Below are 20,738 nucleotides of genomic sequence, written 5' to 3' on the forward strand. Positions count from 1 at the left end.
TCAGACAAAAACTGTCACTTCTACAAGAGGGTAACTGGTGCGATGTACCAAGTATCTATCTTGACAACTTACTTAAATGTATTTCTCATATAAATACCTTTTGCCCACCAAGCAGTAATTGAAATCTATGTAAAATTTCACTATATATGACACAGTGTACACTTCTCAAGTCCCTCCACTGCCTGAAAGAACTGTCGGAACCCTCCTTCCGTTACTGAATGTGACAGTGCTAGGAAAATAACTGTCCTGATAAAGCCTTCTCCATGCAGTCAATCTTTATTATAGCAGTATTCGCATATTCACATCAAGTACATAGAACTTTTTTTGCCTTTTATATAGTACAGAGTTTTTAAATAACTTTACACAAATAAATTTCAATCTGAATTTCAGCTATCTTTTTTATTTAATTCTCCATGCGTTCTATCCAAACTGAACAATATTTTCCATTGTACAAATTTACATGAGAAAAAACTCCAAAGTACAAATGAAAGGACCTGAGCAGGAAAGAGAACTCAAGAAATATTGAGAAGTGGGGATGGGAGAAAATCAGAAAAAAAAAAAGATTCAAGCAAACATTGAGGATTAAGGGACAAGGAGACATCATCTGACTGAAAATAAATGTCTTTTTTATGAATTGAAAAATAAGCTTTAAAAATAGTTACTCCTTTGTAATTTTTGCAAAGCAGGAACAGAAAGGTCTGGGGACAATTAAAAACCATCTTTTCACTGGGCATTCTCCAGACTCCTTGAAAACTTTTTCAGTGCTTGAGCAGAACTGAACAAAACCCAAACCTTTGGCAGCAAGAGAGGAGAGGAATGTGAATGTGAATCACCATAATGTTTGGTGTAAACCAGGGCCATTAACTTGCTGCAGTTAAAACATGAAGGAGTTCCCTTTCCTCTCTCTTACAGAATTGTCCTCAAAGTAAGAAATAAGTGAAAAGGTGGGGAGGCGGGATTTCCTTTTTCTTGGTCCAAACCAAAGAGCAATCAATCATAACTAATAAATAGAATTCAAAGGAACATATGTCAAACAGTTAATTGCAATCTCATGGTTGTACACTCCTGTTTTAGAAGACACAGTAATTGCTGAGCAAGGAAAAGGGTTAGAGTGTGTACAACCAATGAACGAGCTACGTCACTGTGATAGTCCTTCAGATCAGGTGACAGGAAGGCCAAGCTGAGACTATGACCTGTGGCATGGCCTAAGGAAACAGAGAGGATCCAACAAACGCATTTTTAAATGAAGGAGGGAAAATTTATAGCATACACACACACACACACATCCCTGTATGTAAACTAACATAACATGAAGATAAATAAGACGTAAAGGTTAGCCATTTATATTGGTAATTAACATGAATAAAAAGGCATATGTTTATATAGCTGGTTTTAATCAGCTATGGAACATAGGCAAATGCATTGGGAAGGAATGCTTTTTTTAAAAAAACCCATTCACAGCTTAGAATAAAAAGCACACTTATTGCACTCTTACATTTTATTTCAGGTAATTACAGTTTATTTCCCACCCTCACATCAATTTTTCCCTACCCCTAGACTTATTCCCATACCTTCGCCTCTCCCATTTTGGTCCATTCTGTGTACATCTGTGCCTAGTCTGAGCTTTGTTATTATGCTAGTCTGAGGTTTCTTCCTATGTGACATACACTGTCAAAACACAAGTAGGTTAACACAAATGTAACACAATAATTTTCAAAACAAAGCCAACTGACTAAGCAACTTACTCATAACTCTCATCTCCATTCCTGTAAACAGAACACTTCCTCTGCTCTATCTCTTAAGTGAATTTCACGCCCGATTCCCTACGTAGATTCTGCGATGAGAACCAGCCACTTGTGGGTGATGGACAATGTGCTCAGCCTGCCAGAAGAAGCAAGCAGATGGTCTGCAAATAGCTTTTTTTTTTTTCCATATCAACATGAATAAACGTATTTTAGTTGTTTTCAATGAGTACTTCATAAATCTACAGAAGTCTTAAGAAAAAAAGCATCACAAAAAAACCCCAGATATACTCACTGGCTGTGTCCTCATGCACAACTGGCTATATTAATCATTGCAATTAGTCAAAACTGCTAAATAAACCTTTTAATGAAACTGACTTAGTAATTAATAAAACTACACTGACATTTAGGTAAAGGGGGGTCAAAAGGTTAAAAAAAAAAAAAGTATTACAAAAACAACAGCCGAACTTGTGAATGCTGAAATAAAAGATTCACTCACTTTTTTTGAGGTAGAAACTAACCACCCCTAAGCATTTTAAAATAAACCACGGTTACCTTAAACTTTTAGAACTTATGTTTCTATCCTCTTCTACCTTAAAAATACCTGATAGAAACTGCTAATTACCATGACTGGCAAAATTTAGGACTGAAACTCAATTTAAATGTCTTTCCAAATGGAAGTGAAAATTGATTATCTAAAAACAACAAAACAAAGCTTACTCTCTAGTGTACTGATAAAACAAAAATCTTACCAGTATTTTCAATTTACCAGAGCTAGCAACATGGAACATGAGTACACTGGCCACTTCATTCTCTTCGGGCCAATATACAATCATGCAGAGATGCTATTGCACTCCTCGGGTGCTCAACAACCCATGGCTGTTAGTAACACACCTTAGCGGAGACGTCTAGAGAACCCGCTGAAGACTTTCTTGAGGGTGGCGAGGGACCGATACAAGAAGCACACCATGGAGTGTGTCCGGTTCACATCCGCCCGCCAGGTCGTTAGCTAGTCTGATGTCCCCTCAGAGAGGAGCCCCTGGAGACCCCACCTGGCCCTCAGAGCATTTTTGAATAGCATAAGCAGGACAGTCCCACTAAATTTGCAAAACAATTCCTGAGCTGCAAGTTTACGTTTCAGTCTCTGGAAACTCAGTGTCTAGGTTGGCAGCAGTAATCTGTGAACAAGAAAATCAAATTCTATATCTTAATTTCTCCTTTCTCACTAGTTAATACGTATGATTGCTGCCCAGCACACAGTACTTCAGCCCCAAACTACAGCAATTTAAAATGACCGTCACACATTTCTGTTATATAAAAGTTCCATGCTTTGAAGAACCTATGGGAGTAGAAAAAGTTTCTCTAGAAATGTCACTGAATTGTGATTTCAACCTATTTGCTCTATGTGATAAATATATCTGACTATACTAGGGATTATGTACTTTAAAAAAATAATTTTCTTCACTGAAAATTTACCTGTGTTTTCTCTCATTTTTTAAATGTGATTTTGGCTATAAACTCTTTAGTGCATTTATCTTTGCAGTCTAAATTGCACGCTAAAAAATATTAACACAGCTGAGTTAGACCAGGGTGGCTGCTCTCTTCACAAATCACTGATTTATGCTAAATTTTTTTTTTTTTTTATTGCATCATGAAGGCACAGTAAGATCATTTGGCAAATTGTCAAGGTATTTTTCTAGCGCCTTACCTACACCATTTCAATGTACGACCTGTAAACTATTTGCTGTTTATACTCATAGTAAACTTCCTATGTCTGGCTATGGTTTGTTTGTTTGGTTTGTTTTGCTTTTTAATAGCCTAATAGTTGGAATCACTAGTTTCAAAGTGCTTATATTCTAGCACTCACAATACCAGTTTGGACAAAGAAGAGAATCCTGAAAAACGGGTCATCATTCTACCCTCTTAACTGGGCAGTCTCTCAACAGGAAAATCTGTGCATGTGATGAAGCTGTGGCTAACTCATTATGAAGATGTACTGTCTTGCTAAAAGCCTACCGAAAATTAAAATTATATGTTAGTCAAGTGTTACCATTAACTATTTAATTTCATGCAACCGATTTAAGATTAAGATTCTGATACGTACCCCTAAAACAGATTCTGGCACCACTTTCAACAACATTCAGTTACTCTGAGCTACATTTTTCAGTATTACTGCTTAAATGTATAATGCCCTTTAGGACAAAAGGAGAGTGCTCAACAAGTATACACAAAAGTTAAAATCTTGGATCTTCATATTCTAGAGCTCCTGACTTTTCATATTTTAAAATAAATAACTATTCATTACCTCATTCTGAGGAGGTAGTTTTTGAAGAGGTCACCTGAACCCTGCAATGTGTTTCAAACTAAAGCTAAATGAGGTGTGCACAAGGCTGGAGAGGTGAATGTACAGGAGGGGCAGGTGAGATCTGAGGAGGGGTGTGCAGCAGTTCTAAAATTGCCTGATGAGGGAAAGACAACATTGTGTGATAAAGAGCTGTGACTGCATCAAATGACAATCTAGGAAATATTTACATAGTTTCAGGTTGACATTGCTGAAGTCTTGAATTCTTTATTACTACACAATGCTCTTTGCCAACACTGACATAAATATAACATCTATCCTAAAGTATACGGGATTTTATCTGCTAGCGTGCCCCAGCACATCCTACCAGATCTCAATCACAATCAAGAACTGGATGTTAAGGAAGCAGAATTTGACAGTTAGACAGAATTCCTCTTTTAAGGTGCACATAAGTACAAATGATCACATTGTAGTTTTTATTTACAAATCCCTTTTATAAATTGCTTTTTGGTCAATATTATTTCAGTGGTAAAAGTTTAGATGCTAGACTAATTTAATGATGAAAAAGTCCATCAGTAATACTACATATTTTAAAATAATCTTACGGTTGCTCTGAGATTTTTCAGAAGGCGTAATCTTTCCTTATATACACTACAGAAGGCACTGCAGCTGCCTTACAGGAAAGACATAAGTACAGCCTCACAAGCTCGTCAGGGAAGCAGTCTCATACTATCCACACAAACTACTCATAAAGTGCTCTGCACAACAAAGAGTTCCTCCTTGTATTTTCTTCGGAGCTCAACACGCCTATCTGTAGTCTAAGCCAAAAAAAAAAGGCATACAAAACTCAGGGGAAATTCCTTTTCCATCTCATTTGTAAACTAGAGAAAAAAGAATTTGATGGAGAAAAGAAGAAAAAAGGAAAGCTAAAATTTTGTTATTTTTTGAGGGCACTATACAAATCTCTCAATACCCTGAGCCTGGCTTCTGGGCACAGATTCATTTGAGATCAAATCTATTTCCCTTTTTCAAATCAGACAGCAATCTATTCTAAAACAGAAAGGAAGAAGAAAGCGTTATCACCTTGAATTTTGAAAATGCCAGCGCTAAGCTTCCTCTATAACTAGCTCCTCCTGGGCAGCTCCTGCCCAGCTGAGGGAGGGGGCCCTGCCTGAGAGCTCCTGGCTCTTCCCAACCTCGGAAAAGGTAACACAAGCATGTTCATGTTCAAAAGCATCTATGGGGACAAATTTAAAAAGAAAAATAGACTGCTTTTAAAAGAGATGCAGCATTATATTATGCACACAGATGCTCTTCAAATCAGCATGAATCCATTTTTACTATTTGTGAATTTTGTAGGATCTTGCTCTACTCACAAAGACTTAAGAATTCATTGCTTTTCAAACTCATTAATAACTTGAGGATTATTTTCCACTTGCATGGAATTTTCAGTAGGCCCTCCTCTGAAATGTAGGTATTGTAGCAAAAATAATGGCAGTAGGCTGAAAGACACCAGGGCAATTTACAATTTGCAAACTTTAATTTCTAATTCCCTGATTTATTTTATAGGTTCTGCCTAATATTGTTCAGGTCCTTTACTACATAGCTTGGCTGGGCACATTTGATTTGATTTATATTCCTAAATCTTGATAAGAGAGTCTACATTCATGGTAAGGGAAGTACTGGCCAGGAACACATCCAGAGTCACTTTCTTTGCTACTACTGTGATTTACGCCACACTTTAGTAAAGGCTGAGGGAAGTTATGATTAGGTTATATTCTCCAGTTATAAAGAACAAAGTTCTTACTTACTCCACAGCGGTTCTTTACTGATGTTAATCTTTACACATCCTCCCTCAGTCCCAATACACCTAAAATTGGTCTATTCTCTGCCTGGGGAGGAACTCAGCTGCCAAATTAACCAACCTTTTGAAGATCAGGCTTGGGAAAAAAGGAAGGAGGAGAATGAATGAAGACACCACCATTTTTATTTGAGGTTGCATATTCTAGATAAAAGACTAGGAAGAAGATGTAGGACGTAGTGTAGGAGTAAGTTGGAAGAAACAATGAGGTATTAGTAAAGATGTTAGTGTGGATCCAGCAAGTACCATTAATTTAAAAATTATAAATATTTGTCATTAGGCTAAGACTCCCCATATATTTAGGTAGAGAAAAGGGTAATGATCTTTCTTTAAAAGCTGCTTATGTAACAAAAATACAATTTTCCAGGATATATAATTCTAGTGGGAAGTAATATTATTTTACTCCAATTCAATCTGAAAATTATTTTCTTTTTTTAATAAAAATATAATAGAAGAAACTCAGAAATTAAAACTTGTACCTTACATTTAAATTACATAAATGTCTCACATTCAAAACTGTTATCAAGCAGTTTTGTAGGCTTTTAATTAGATACAGGCATTTCGTGCCCTGGACAAAGTAGCCACATAAGTACTTGGTGACTGATTGGAAGAGCTTAGGAGGAAGATATCAATTGTATTTTCCTGAGAACTTGCTACATGGTGGAGAAAAAAAAAACCCCAAACACTCGTCTTCATTGCTGGACCCAATGGGAAAAGAAGGCGATGCGCGCCAGCGCTTTCAGCTGGCCAAGCCAAGGCCAGAGCCCCAGCAGCCCAGGAAAAAGATGCAGCATTCCCTTTCCGCCACACCCAAAGTGACCTCCTCACCTCTCACCCTCCTTTTAAATAAAGTAGCTTCATTTTGGTAAAAATTTGTCAAGGACTGAACATGCACCACACAGGAAGGGCATGCTGCATTTTTGTTCCATCCCTCAGAAATGAACCGGTGGTGGCCAGGGGAAAGGGTTCCACAACACAATCCCAGAACAGGAAAGAGAACGAGGCTTGGTGATTGCAACTGCCCCATCAGATGATCAGCCACATATTGATCTGGTGGTTAGAAGGGCAAAGTTGACTGGCAGACTTCCCAGAGCAAATCTCCCAAGCTGTAGCAGCAGTTTCTTTCCATCATGCCTGACCATCAAAAGGTCAGAACTCAGGGTCTCTCCTCTTTCTTCCTGGGAGTGGGCAGACTTGTGGTATTTGTGTTGAAGAAGAAACACTGGCAGCAGAGAATTCTGGTTCCTAAAACATTCTTCCCTCTTTTGTTGGGTGGGAAATTTCCTTCTGTTCCACACCAGCTTATGCACTGAAAAATTTTAACTTTAAAAAGAGTTGAGGAACAGAACTGTGTTTTGATGTTAACAAATTGTACGAACACAAGACTTAAGAAATAAGAGTAGATGCTGTCATGATGGTGTGGCTACTTGAAGGCTGCAAATTCTCCTGTAGAGGGAGGACAAGAGCTAATTTTAAAAAAGTTATCTCAAATAACCTAGAGACACAGAAAAGCCTCGCTGAAACCTCGCTGAAAGGTGACTAGCTACATACTACAGATCTAGCAATGACAAAAGCAAAAATGGTCGAAATCATGAAAGAAGACAACTTACATAATACTACATTAAGTCTGCAGATAATCCCTCAGTTGGGTTTTACATGCTATGATTCTAATCAAGCTATAAACGGTTCAAATGAACAAAATTTCTCAGAAACCAATGGTAAAATAATAAGGTTGATTTGTAGAATACTTTCCCCCCAAATTATCAACTCATTTTCATTATTATAATGCAACTATTAGGAAGGAAGAAGCAGGAATTAATCTTTTTTGAAAGATAAAATTCACAGGTCAAATAATATGTCCACATTACACATTTGACTGAAGGAAAGAAAATTCAGACCTCTCCCATCTGTAGTTCATTTCACCTTTTAAACTATCAAAAAATTACATATAGGCACCATGTCAATGAACATCATTCTCAGCATACAAATTTTAAACCGCAAAGGCCCTTTGAGGTATTATACTCTTTTAAGCTTACTGAATTTGGGGGTTCAAGACATTATTTTTCACCTACTATTTTGTCCATACCTTCTACTGGGAACTAGAGATAGGTTCCTCTTATTCATTTCTGGGAGTTGGTTAGTAACTGACAACTATCACAACTTAACATCATTTTTCAGTAACAGCAACTTCTGATAAGGATCCAAGCAATCACTTATATGAATACACTATTTAAATGAGGAATAATCTATCCATTTTTAGATTGCTACTGACTTCAACTGGAGAACACTGGCATGTCCCAACAAACAACAGATTGCTAATGATTGGCTGACAGAATCCTCAGACTGTATGCTGATAATATTAGCAACTATTCTAGTGTCTATTATAGTATACCAGGTGACTCCCTGAATACTTTATACACATTTGCACTGCATCTGAGCCTCATAACAACTCTATGAAGCGTATGCTATTACTTCTTAATTTACTGGGGTTAATTTACTTCTTAAAGCTGGGGTTTAAAGTGGTTAAGTAACTTGTCCAAAATTTCACAACCAGAAAATGGCAGACCTGGAATGCATAGCTAGGCACTGACTCCAAAGTCCAAGGTCCTAACAATGAACATACCCCTGAACAATTTTCAATAATGAATAATCTGTTTTTCCATTCTGAATAAAACTACTAATCAGAACTGCAGACAGTGATATTGTCTCTTTCCATTTAAGGATTCCTTTTAACAAACAACTGACCAAGGTATTGTAAGTCAAAAGATCAAGGAAGGGTAAAAGATTTATTACCTCATATTTAAAATTAAAAGAACTGGGGGAGTTTGGCACTGATTAGAAAAAAAGCCAAGTTACTAAAACCTTGGAGAGCAAAACATTTAAAGTACAATCATAGGAGGCTATTATGTAAACAGGGACTCTAGAAATATATAAACATCCTTACTACTTTTGCTTATGGTTTTAAGGTTGCTATTTTTTTTTCAGAAGTATTCTAATACATTTCTTAAAAGTAATTTTCAACAGTCTTATGAGCAGTCACCATATCCAGCAGAGTCTAAAATTCCTTAAAGGAAGCCAATGTGAAAACAGGATTTGCTTAACAGAAATCTTTATAAAAAATGGCTAGAATTCATCTATTAAGTAAGAGAATATCAGAAAATGATAAACTAAGCTCAACTGTATAGACCACGTTAAAAATAACTTAAAAAAAAAACTTCAGATGTTTCTTACTCATTTTTACAATCTGAACAGCATTCTATTTGACAAACTTAAATATTAGCCTTAAAACAACACAACCCCACAAAGCACAAAATCTTACTAACAAACTAAAGATCATGCTACCAGAATCTACTGCTTCTAATGGAATAGTTGTTGATTTCATCATCAGACTTTAGGCTGGGGGTGGAGGGTGTGGGGAGGGGATGACAAAAAGAACTCAGAGTGTAGGAATTTCTCTGGTGGTCCCGTGTTTGAGACTTCACCTTTCAATGCAGCGGGTGTGAGTTTGGTCCCTGGTGGCTATCACCACGCTGTTCACAGCAATACGTACCCTCACCCAAAATGACATCAAGAAAATTGTTGCTTTCTCAAGCTAAGATCCCATATGCCTCTTGGCCAAAAAAACCAAAATATTGAAAAAAAAAAAAAGAAAAAAGAACTCATAGTTTAGGTATCAATAAAACTCTACATGTCTCTGAAATCACAGACAATTTAAGAAAAAATAGAAGTAAAAGACAATAGATATGATTTTGGGAAAACAAACCTTTTTTCTTGCTTATTCCTTCTTGCATGTCAGGAAATCTCTAAATCCCAACTTCTACTCTATTTTTATTTGATGTAAGAGCCAAATCTGCTTCTGTGAAGTTATTTAAAATGAAACATCTAAATATTCTGACTTTAAAAAAATCTCAGTATATTAATTTAATTATTAATCCAAAAATCAATCAGAGGTCAAAATAAAATTTTTTAAAAACCTCCTTTCTGGTTGAGAATAACCTAAGCTCTATTTTCCATTTGGTTTTATTTAGGAAAAAGGCAGAGAACACTTGGGAAGACCCCAAGATTTCAGACACCTCAAATATCAAGTATTTGTTTGAAAGCTAAGGACTTAACTAACTAGTTTTAAGATATTACTAAATAATCACCCTTAATTCCAAAGTTAAATGTATTTCAGTGACTGTTATACATATAATTTGATAAAAATTTCTTAAATATAAAATAGTCTAGGAAAAAATCTAATGTTATTTGTACACAAATAAATCCCTGTTTTAGATGTAGAGGGGCAGTCATTTGAAACAAGAGTAAGTCCCAGTCTTTCTTTCTGGTGACCTTTCAGGCAGTTTAAAAAAAAAATGAGGAACATTCTGGCACTGACACACTGGACTTTTTAAAATTCTTAGAGAAATCATCACAGAAAAGGTATTTTAGAAATGCTCAATACTTCTCAAATAAGACTATAACTGACAATATGTTTTTGTCATGAAATATTTTCATAATACTTTAAAAAAAAGGGTAGATGATTTCCTTACATTTAGACTGATCCACTTGGCAGGAAGGCCATATAAGCTACTGTGTTAAACAGTCACTACTTTAGAGAGAATGAGTTTAACTACTTGCTTAGGATTTAAATGGCTGGTACAACAATACAGTAATATCTGAAAATAAACAAACCTGAACTATTTTATTTAAATGCTGTGATCCCTAAATTACTTAAAATCAAGAAGACAAACCTCATTTGTCTTTATTATAAAAAGGCTGCCTTCTGAAGAAGGAAATCAACTTTAATGAAAATATCCGAGGGTACAGGTTTTAGGAAAGAAGCTGTCAGTCGCAAGAGAGTGAACGTTGGTCTTTCTGTTTCACTTCCTTAGTCAAAAAGATAAACTCTATGTATGGTTAGGAAAATGTTTTTCTTGTTTGGAAAACAAACACATCTAAAACTTAGTATCAAACAAACAGCAACAACAGAAAGGAAAACTACCAGGTATCATTCTAATGCTTCATACTTCTCCGGATCCATGTTATTTAAATATTTCACCTGCTACATTTTTAATGTTCTCCCAATAACATTTCCAGTGGGCCCAATTTGGGAAGAAGAGAATTACCATGTAACCCTGTGAAGGCATGTTCAAATGTCAATGGGATGGTATAATAAGTTTTCTGAGCAGTTCTAAGAGTTTAGCAATGTCCTCTGGCAAAGGAGACTGGTAAAGAAAGGAAGGAAAAGAGTCAGAAGCAGAGGTGGAGCGCTGGCTGGGTGGTGTTGGTGTGGGGGTAGCGTTGGAGGGAAAAAGAGGGTGAAAAAATACAGGAAGATAAACGTGAAGAAATTATGCTGGGAAATTATAAAAGAGCTCTATCAACAGAAAGATGATTTGACTCTTGCCCAAACTTTTGAACATTCCACAGACCGAAGTCAATTTTGTAAAAACTTTGCTAGCTACATGCTTGCTGTTCAATTCATGAATAAATAAGCTCCAGCCTAATAGTTACTAATAATCGTATCTTTAGTGTCACTGGAAAATTCAGAGATCATGAATTTTGATGTTTTTGAATAAGTCACATTCTTTTATCATTTTCTTATTCTCACTTTTTAAAATACAAGAAATGTTCTTTTCCTAAACTAGAAGTTTTGAATAGATTTTTAAAAGCATGAATGGTATTGTTTATCTTAAGCTTCCCAAATGAAGGGCAAAAATTATGTCAAACTTATCAATGAGTGATTTCCCTAGATGAAACTTACTTAAAATATTTCAAAATTTTATTTATGGTATGTGTTATCTGTGGTACTTAAAGACTAAACTATTGGTGTAAAGTCTTCCCAATTTTCTCCTTTATTTTCAAGAAAGGCATTTATGCAGATGCTATCTGTGTGCCACTGAATAACCTTGAACTGTCAGCTGTAACGAAAATCATCACAAATCCAAACTGAATAAATGAAGGTGTATTTAAGAGGCTGGTTTTGGTCCCTAGGCTGACTCTGAAGTCAGAACAGCTGCTTCTTTCACTTTGATTCCCAGTCAAGACTCTGATTCACAGTAAGAATATACTGACTGCCACATTAGTTATTTTTTTAAAACACAAGAAAGTGGAAGCCCTAGAAAGCACTAAACATACTAATTATACTGGGGAATCAAAAAAAGAAAATAGTACTCATTCATAACAAGTGGACTCTTGTTGGGCAAAGAATATAAGGAGGAAAGATATTTTACAAGACACATGGATAAGGTGATTGCTAACAGGCATCATGAGAGGTGAGTATAATCTAAAGCAATAATAATTTTTAAAAAATCAATTACTTGGTTGTTTGGCAACCACAGTCATCCAAAAGAAAACAAACAATCCTACGAGTTCCCAGAGAATTTTGCTGTGCTTTTGGGGAGGAAGAGGAGGCAATACCTTTGTCAGCAAATTTGACTTCTATAATGTGTAAGACATCCTTAATATATAAAGAAATATTAACTAAAAATCCAAAGTTAAACCATGTCACTCATGTCAAACATGCCACTCCTCAGTAATATCTTTGGTTACCTGCACCAATAATTTATACTGCTGTAAGGGAATAAAGAACAATTATATTTTCTAAATTATTACAAAAAGAAATAGTTGTAAGAAAAAATATTAATAAAAATAAGCTTATTCAATTCTAGTGACTCCTAATTAGACCTGGTCAGTTTACCTTCACTAACACAGCCTAACTTACCATCAGCTTCCCACCTGCCAACACACACACACACACAGTGCTGTTCTTGGAGCCCCTAATGGATGCGGGATAGCTAACAGCAAAAGGTAGCTGAGGGCAGTTTAACTAAAGTTTAGTGATTAGACTAACCAAGTAAACAAAACAAACTTGGAATGGGAAGTAAAGCCTCTGGAAAAGTATTATAAATTTTCAGCAATGTCTGTGAATTAAAAAAAAAATTCAATGTTGAAAATCTAATGCTAACTATGGGTTTTAGACTGGGAAGAAAACTATATCCAAACTTTAAAAACATACATGTTCTTTTGTTCACCTTTAAAGAAAAAGAAAATCCTATTCAATTTAACCAATATATAAGCAAACATTTGTTCACTTTCTTTTGTCCCTACCCTCCTACATGCTGTCACTCACTCGGTGTGTTTCAGTGAACAGGAAACGTACCATATCCCCCTGCCTGAATGGGTGTTTTTGGAGAAGCACAAGCATATAGACTAAAATCCTCTGTTTGGAAGCCAGCCCGATTCAAGGAGGGTTCTGATGCACTGCGGTGAATTTTTGGCAATGAGCGGGCCAGCAGCTCAATAGAGGCGAGAATCTAAAAAAAGAAAAAAAAAAGGAAAAAAAGAATGAAAATGTAGATGGTGTTAATCTTTAAGAGCCCCATTATACTTTATAAGAAAGTGTATGAAATCTTACATTGTTTTTACTGTAATCCCAAATGCCTGGAATGTACTAAAGAAACATATTTTCCTTTAAAGGAAGAGAAAATTACCTAACTATTACATCTTTTAATCTCTATAAACTGAATGAGAAAAGAAACCCATAGTTAGTTTTTATTTACATCTTATAATTTTAGATCATTTGCCAGCCTTGGAATAGTAAACAATAAAAAATTTAAAATCAACTATATACCTATTTCTCACAGACCACAAGTCCCTTTTGGGAAGAAGATGGAGCATAAATAACTAAAGCACTATATGACTTCATACACAGAACCATTAGAGCAACTCATTCTTTAAAGACATTTAGTAATGGGAAATATCTTTCACACATATAATTAAAAATAGGGCCCCAATGACCCTAGTGCCACAGGAGTGAGAAGTGACAGATGATGACCCATGAGTGAAAAAAAAAGACAAGAAAACTCTACAAATAGACACCAATAAACAAAATGTAGAAATTCAGCACATTTTTAAGGTACAAAGAAACAGGTTATGACTCTTGAAGGCACATGGCATGATAACACATGAAACATACACATGAAGAGCTTGGCACAATGCCTGGCATATAGAAAGTACTCAATAAAACTTTAGCAGCCACATGATTACTGCTCTGATTATATACTATACAGTAGTATTCTACACATTATATACTATTATTATTATTTTTCTGAGCTACCAAAGTTTTTTTTTAAGTTAAACGAAATCTGTATAATGATTAGTATAAGAAGGCAAAGAAGTAAGCGTTGTTACAAAAATTTTAAAATTATAACACACAAATACAAATTCAAATAATACAGAAAAGTATAAATCGTACCTTCCAGGGGTAACCACTGTTAAAGAGTCTATACTTTCTTCTGGACCTTTCCTATGCATAAACATGCACATATGAAAACAGAGCCCAGCCCCACCCTCACCACCATTTAACACGGTGTCACACTACACATTTTTCGGCATTACTTTCTTTTCCCCTCATTGATATCCAAGCCATCTACACAGACACCTTGATCTTTTTGTCTTTCATTTTTCCTATTACAGTTAACAGTCTAGTATCTATCTGGATACTTGGAAGCAGATTCTGTAGCATATAGAGTAGATTTCTCGGAGTGGAAAAACCAGAGCAAAAGGTGTATGTACTTTAAATTTATGGAGTCTACCAAGTCCTTTCAAAAGGCCAAACCAATTTACACTCCTACCAACAAAATTTAAAAGAAAAGCTCTTCCCAACATTGTTCCCAATGCTGGATATATTGTTAATCTGAGAGACAAAAATAAAAATGTATTTCACAGTTGTGACTTTGTATTTTACTGATTATCACTGAATTCTTAACATCTTGTGCCAAGTTCATTCACCATTTGTATTTTTTTTGTGAATCACCAGTGCATATTTTTTGTTCGTTTTCTACTGTCTACATTTACTTATGGATCTGTATAACATAATCACTCTTTATTATACATGCTACAATTTTTTTCCTCAGCATTTATCTTTCAATATTGTTTTTACTATATAAAGATGTAAAATGTTTAATGTAGTCATACCTGCTTATCTTTTCCCTGATAACTTCTGAATTTTGTCTCTTGCTTAGGAGACCCTTTCCTACCTTAAGGTTATAAAAATCATTTGTTATAATTCTGTTTTTTACATGTAAACCTGTAGCCATCTGAAATTTGTGTGTGTATGGTGGGAAGAGAGATCCTATAATGAAAATGTGAAAAAAGTACTTAAAGTGGCAGCGTTTAATAATCTGGAATATTCATATATGGACTTCATTTTCTAATACCATGAAAAGAGTACAATATTATTTATGTTTAGAAATATGACCATTTTTTCCCTTTTAATACCATCTGAAAAGTGAGCCTAAGGATATAATCTGCATTATTAATGTCCATCAACCACATTAAACAGGGGGCCTAGCACCTAGGATGTGAAGACGAGAACATGGTGCAGAGTCCTGCTGACACTGGCCAACAACACTGGTCATTTACTTCGACAGTCATAAGCCAGTGGTTTCCTGGGTTTAAAAAACCCCAACTCTTCCTCAAAGGAATAGCAATGTAGAATTCCAGTTTGTAAAACAAATCTACCCACCCAGCCCTTTAGCCTTCCCTCCCTGCTCTGGGACAAGAGAGACGAGTTAAAAGCATAAATTCTATCTTTAATTCTTCAGTTGGGAATAAAAGACTCACACATTCCTATAACACTGAATTCCAAGAAACTTAGCTAGGACTGGGTACTCAAAGGCATAAGATTCACAAAAGACCAAGTCAGTAATTCTGGTAGCTGAGTTATGGAAGTCAGCGCTTCCCACGTGAAATCTGGACTGACTCGCTGAAACATTTATACAGCGTATGATGAATTTAACTGCTGCTGCTGCTAAGTCGCTTCAGTCGTGTCCGACTCTGTGCGACCCCACAGATGGCCGCCCATTTCCTTCTCCAATGAGTTTAACTGAAACAGATTTATATTGAGTATGATGAATTTCCGAGGTATTATAAAACACTGAATTTTTATGACCATACCTACTACAGCTAAACTTCTAAGCTTGTTCATGTACTTAGTTCCAGTTCATGAGACTTATGAAAAATTATTAAGGCTGTTAGCCTTTCAACTTGAAAAGAATCTGTGGAAAGTTTCCAAGAGTTAAAAGAGAATGGCAGACAACACCAAGAGCTGCCTTCTCTTTTTGCTCCAGGTAAAAATGCCTCTTCAAATAACCTAATATTAGAGGGATGCTTGCAACCTATTTATTTTATTGTCAAGAAGAATAAAAGTAGCAGTACACAAAGTGTAGTCTGTAGAAACCTATTTTGCACTAACACTAAGATATTATTTGCCTTTTTTAATGTCATTACTTTGTAAGTGGAGTTTTCAGAGGCTATATAATGTAAGATATTACAACATAATGAATGTAAAGCAGAGAATCCAGCTGTCTTCTTTTTGCAGCAATTTGTGAGAAAGTATAAAACAAATGTCACTTTTCTCTAATTTTTTTTTGTTTGGAAAATACATTTTTTCATAAAACATTATATAACATGTAATGGTTTTACTATGTTTAAGTAAATTTATAAATACATATTTAAAACCTTAGTTTTAATTTCTAAAATGGGAATTACTACCTACAAAAACAAAAGGTCTTTGGGGGTCTTCAATAATTTTTAAGTGTAGAAAATGGTTCTGAGATCAAAACGTTTGAGAACTGTTAGACAAAAGCAAAAGCTTCTGAATATTTTGTATTGGGATCCTAAGTTACTAGGTTCAACCTTTATAAATCACCTTTAATGATAATGTGTTTAGTTGTACGAGTCTGCACATAATCACAAGTAATCCAAATCTGTGGAATATAAACTGTGTGCTCTAAAAAAGTGCTTAAAATATGCATTAGAATTATCAGTCTGTCCTTTTAGGTAACATAAAGCTTTTCCTTACTTGGGGAAAGAGTGGTCTTTCATCTCTTTTCTTTTTTAGGCACTCTGCCATTAATCTCTTCATGGCTTTTGGACAGTTACTCCGTACCTTACTGAGATCTGGAGACAGATATCCTCGTCCCACCATAAAAATTATCTGGGGAGGAAAAAAAAAAAAAAAGGCAAATCACATAATCTTGTAAATAAGTGAAAACACTGAAAATTCAACAAGCTGTGCACATAAGATATGGACTTTTCTGTATGTACATTACACTTAAATAAAAAATTAAAAAGCACAATGCCACTAGTATTCAGAGTCTTATATATCATAGATTATGGGGAATCAATGCTTAATGTGCTACAAGCTGAAATCTTCATGATCCCGTAAGTACTACCAAGGTCTCCTAACTGCTTCCCATACTTTCAGTCTTTCCTTATCCAGTCCATTTTCCCACTGATTGGGTAACCATTCTGAAACACAGATCAGATCATACCTCTTCCATTCAACCAAGAGTTAACCTTTGGTTAACCAAAGTTAATCTGTTAAGCAGCTGTTCTGGCATCTGAACTTTGAACTCTTTTGTTGAGGAAATTCTAATGGGGCACTGAGTTATATAAGCCTGAGAATCAGAGTCTCCTCCAGAGAGAAGGTGAATTGGGAACTAACATCTTCTGTTTAACAAAGTAAAAAGGTTTATCTTCCCTGTGTGCAGAGATTTGTAATTTTTCTGATTTCTTTCTTTTCTAATTTTCTGACTTGTGGTTCTTTTGAAAGTGGGCAAAGACAGATGTTAGCAGTCTTAAGTCTCAGGGAGAAGAGAGGGATTTTGATCTTAGAGGGAACAGGTTCAATAGGGGTAGACTGGATGCTCAGACCCTGATGCTGGAAAGACTAAAGGCAAAAGAAGAGGACAGCAGAGGAGATGGATAGATAGCACGACAAGACTGAGTGGACGTGAATTTGAGCAAACTCTGGGAGATGGTGAAGGACAGGGGAGCCTGGAGTGCTACAGTCCATGGGGACATGACTTAGCTACTGAACAACAACTGAGCCTAAGGTGGAAAGAGGCAGTCAGAGATCCTTGGTTACAGGGCAGAATTGATGAATTTCAGGAGCAGTCAAGTTTGATATCCTACTTTATGTTATTTCTGGTTTGGTGCTGTACTAACCCTTACTTAACTACACGCTGATTTGCCCGAGCACCACCAAAGTGAAGTTAGTTTAATTCCGCTTACCTCCTTTCCCATCTCCTCTGTTGTAACTGCTCTTCTCCCACTTCATAACAGGCATATCTTTTACACATGTGCACTTTAAATATATTGCATATCACAATGTATTGTGTAAATGACACTGCATTGTGTGACATATTGCAATCACAATATACTGCATATATCACACTGCGCCAAGGTGTAAAACTGCTCAGGGTACCAAAGGGACGCTTTCAAATACTGCTATCTAACTGGACTCTAATGAACGGGTAGCAAATCCCTTTGTAAGACAATTGGTTTCCAATTCTTTGCTTTCAGCAAAATCAACTGAATTGCCAGCTAATTATTAAATAATTTTTTAATGACGTTATTAAATAATTTTTGGCATGCAACAGAAAAGTGTAGTGATTTACAGTGTTGTGTCAGATTCTAGTTTACAGCAAAGTGATTCAGTTATATACATTCTTTTTCAGATTCTTTTCCATTACAGGTTATCGTAAGATATTCTCTGTGTTGCACAGTAAGTCCTCATTGTTTACTAGGATTTTATTTTTAACTTAAGCATTTTAAATTTCTTGAATGTTTCAGCCAGAGGAGATATTATGTAGTTTCACTGTTTCATCATTTATGTTTAAGAAACATTTTGTCAGTTCCAATGCCATCTTTCAGCTTTCAACCTGTTGAACAGTTCTCAGTTACATTTTAGAGAGTTCCTTCTTATTGTTCAAAGAGCAAATTTTTTCCTTGTGAGAGTTCACAAAATCTTCAGTTATGGCCATGTGCTTCTGATCCGTGGCTTTGTCTCTTTTCCTTGCACAGACTTAAAAAAAATAAATTGATTTTAATTGGAGGCTAATTACTTTACAATATTGTGGTGGTTTTTTCCATACACTGACACGAATCAGCCATGGGTGTACACGTGTACCACCGTCCTGAACCCGCTCTCACCTCCCTCCCCACCCAACCCCTTTGGGTTATTTCAGCCAGTGCGCTGGCTTTGAGTGCCCTGCTCCATGAATTGAACTTGCACTGGCCATCTATTTTACACATAGTAATACACATTTCAACGCTCTTCTCTCAAATCATCCCACCCTTGCCTTCTCCCACAGAGTCCAAAAGTCTGTTCTTTATATTTGTGTCTCTTTTGCTGTCTTGCATATAAGGTCGTCATTACCATCTTTCTAAATTCTATATATATGCGTTAATATACTGTATTGATGTTTCTCTTTCTGACTTACTTCACTCTGTATACTAGGCTCCAGTTTCGTTCACCTCATGAGAACTGACTCAAATGCATTCTTTTTAACCACTGAGTAATATTCCATTGTGTATATGTATCACAAATTCATTATCCATTTGTCTGCCAAAGGACATCTAGACTGCTTCCATGTCCTGGCTATTGTAAACAGTGCTGTGATGAACACTGGGGTACACGTGTCTCTTTCAATTCTGGTTTCCTTGGTGTGCATGCCCAGCAGTGGGATTGCTGGGTCATACGGCAGTTCTAGTTCCAGTTTTTTAAGGAATCACCATTCTGTTCTCCATAGTGGCTGTACTAGATTGCATTCCCACCAACAGTCTAAGAGGGTTCCCTTTTCTCAACACCCTCTCCAGCATTTGTTTGTAGGCTTTTTGACAGTGGCCATTCTGACTGGCGTGAGATGGTACCTCATCGTGGTTTTGATTTGCATTTCTCTGACAATGAGTGATGCTGAGCATTTTTCATGTGTTTGTTAGCCATGGCTCTGTCTTAACTGACATTAACTTCTGTTTTTTAATAAAGCAAAGAAGAAATTCAATAGAAGCATTAAGTAGGTCAAGCGATATAATCTATGTGAAAGTTGACAAGTCTTGTTATTTTGAGGACTTGTGAAATAGTTTAAAATGGTTTTATGTGATCAACTAGTAGAATAGATACATATTTTCTTATGTTTTCTTTTGAAAATTAAATTCAACTTTTAGAGTATTTTAGTGAAATATAATTGGTTTTATAAAGATAGAATTTTCAATTTTAATGACTCTTCTCCAAATAAATAACTTGCTATTACTTTTAGTTTAATACAACTATAGTATTTCTATGCATATATTTATATATTTTGAAGAAGGAAATGGCAATCCACTCCAGTGTTCCTGCCTGGGAAATCCCATGGACTGAGAAGCCTGGCACACGATAGTCCATGGGACTGCAAGAATTGGACGCAACTTGGCGACTAAACCACGACCATAGAAAGAGTTCAAATAACCAGTGACACAGTTATGGTAAAGAATTAATCTTGCCCACAGGGAGGGCTGGGTCCTAGAAGACCTTGGTTCAGTCCCTGGATTGGGAAGATCCCCTGGAGGAGGAGTGAATGAACGACTAAGCACCAGCACCATCTGGAAGGTAATCTCTGAGCCCTGGAATGTTCTGCCTGATAAGAGTGCCTTTGTTTACCTGGGAGTCTAAGATCATGTCAGACAGTCTTATTCTATCATTGTGATTTACTGAGAGGGCTTTGGCAACCCACTCCAGTGTTCTTGCCTGGAGAATCCCAGGTACGGAGGAGCCTGGTGGGCTGCCGTCTATGGGGTCGCAGAGAGTCGGACATGACTGAAGAGACTTAGCAGCAGCAGCAGCACAGAGGGCTTTAAGTTATATGATATCAGTTTGACCTCTGCAGGGGCTAAAAACTAAGGTGGCCAACTGTATCTATGTGACTGAGGCCTGTGAATGACTCTGGCCTCCAAGACTCTAGCGAGTTTCCCTGGCTGGCAATACTTTCTGCATGCTGTCACACGTGGCTGCCAGAACTTAGTACTG

At 36.2% G+C, this 20,738-nt stretch overlaps 1 protein-coding gene across 9 annotated transcripts in view; it reads right to left on the minus strand.

The window, feature by feature from the left end:
- Positions 1–260: 260 nt before the first annotated feature.
- BRAF (B-Raf proto-oncogene, serine/threonine kinase) overlaps positions 261–20,738 on the minus strand; it is a 165,952-nt gene continuing 145,474 nt past the window's right edge. For 5 of the 9 annotated variants that reach the window (XM_044946961.1, XM_044946962.1, XM_044946957.1 and 2 more), the window contains 3 exons: positions 16,752–16,886; positions 13,047–13,200; positions 261–7,351 (listed from right to left, as the gene is read on the minus strand). In XM_044946961.1, the coding sequence (XP_044802896.1) occupies positions 7,329–7,351; positions 13,047–13,200; positions 16,752–16,886 (312 nt within the window). In that variant the 3' untranslated portion in view covers positions 261–7,328. Of the gene's footprint in view, positions 7,352–13,046; positions 13,201–16,751; positions 16,887–18,277; positions 18,759–20,738 lie in introns of those variants that run through there. The other 4 variants (XM_044946959.1, XM_044946960.1, XM_044946955.1 and 1 more) reach the window with 3 other exon arrangements.

This window comes from Bubalus bubalis, chromosome 8 (genome assembly GCF_019923935.1).
Source record: "Bubalus bubalis isolate 160015118507 breed Murrah chromosome 8, NDDB_SH_1, whole genome shotgun sequence".
In the NCBI taxonomy this organism is placed as follows: Eukaryota; Metazoa; Chordata; class Mammalia; order Artiodactyla; family Bovidae; genus Bubalus; species Bubalus bubalis.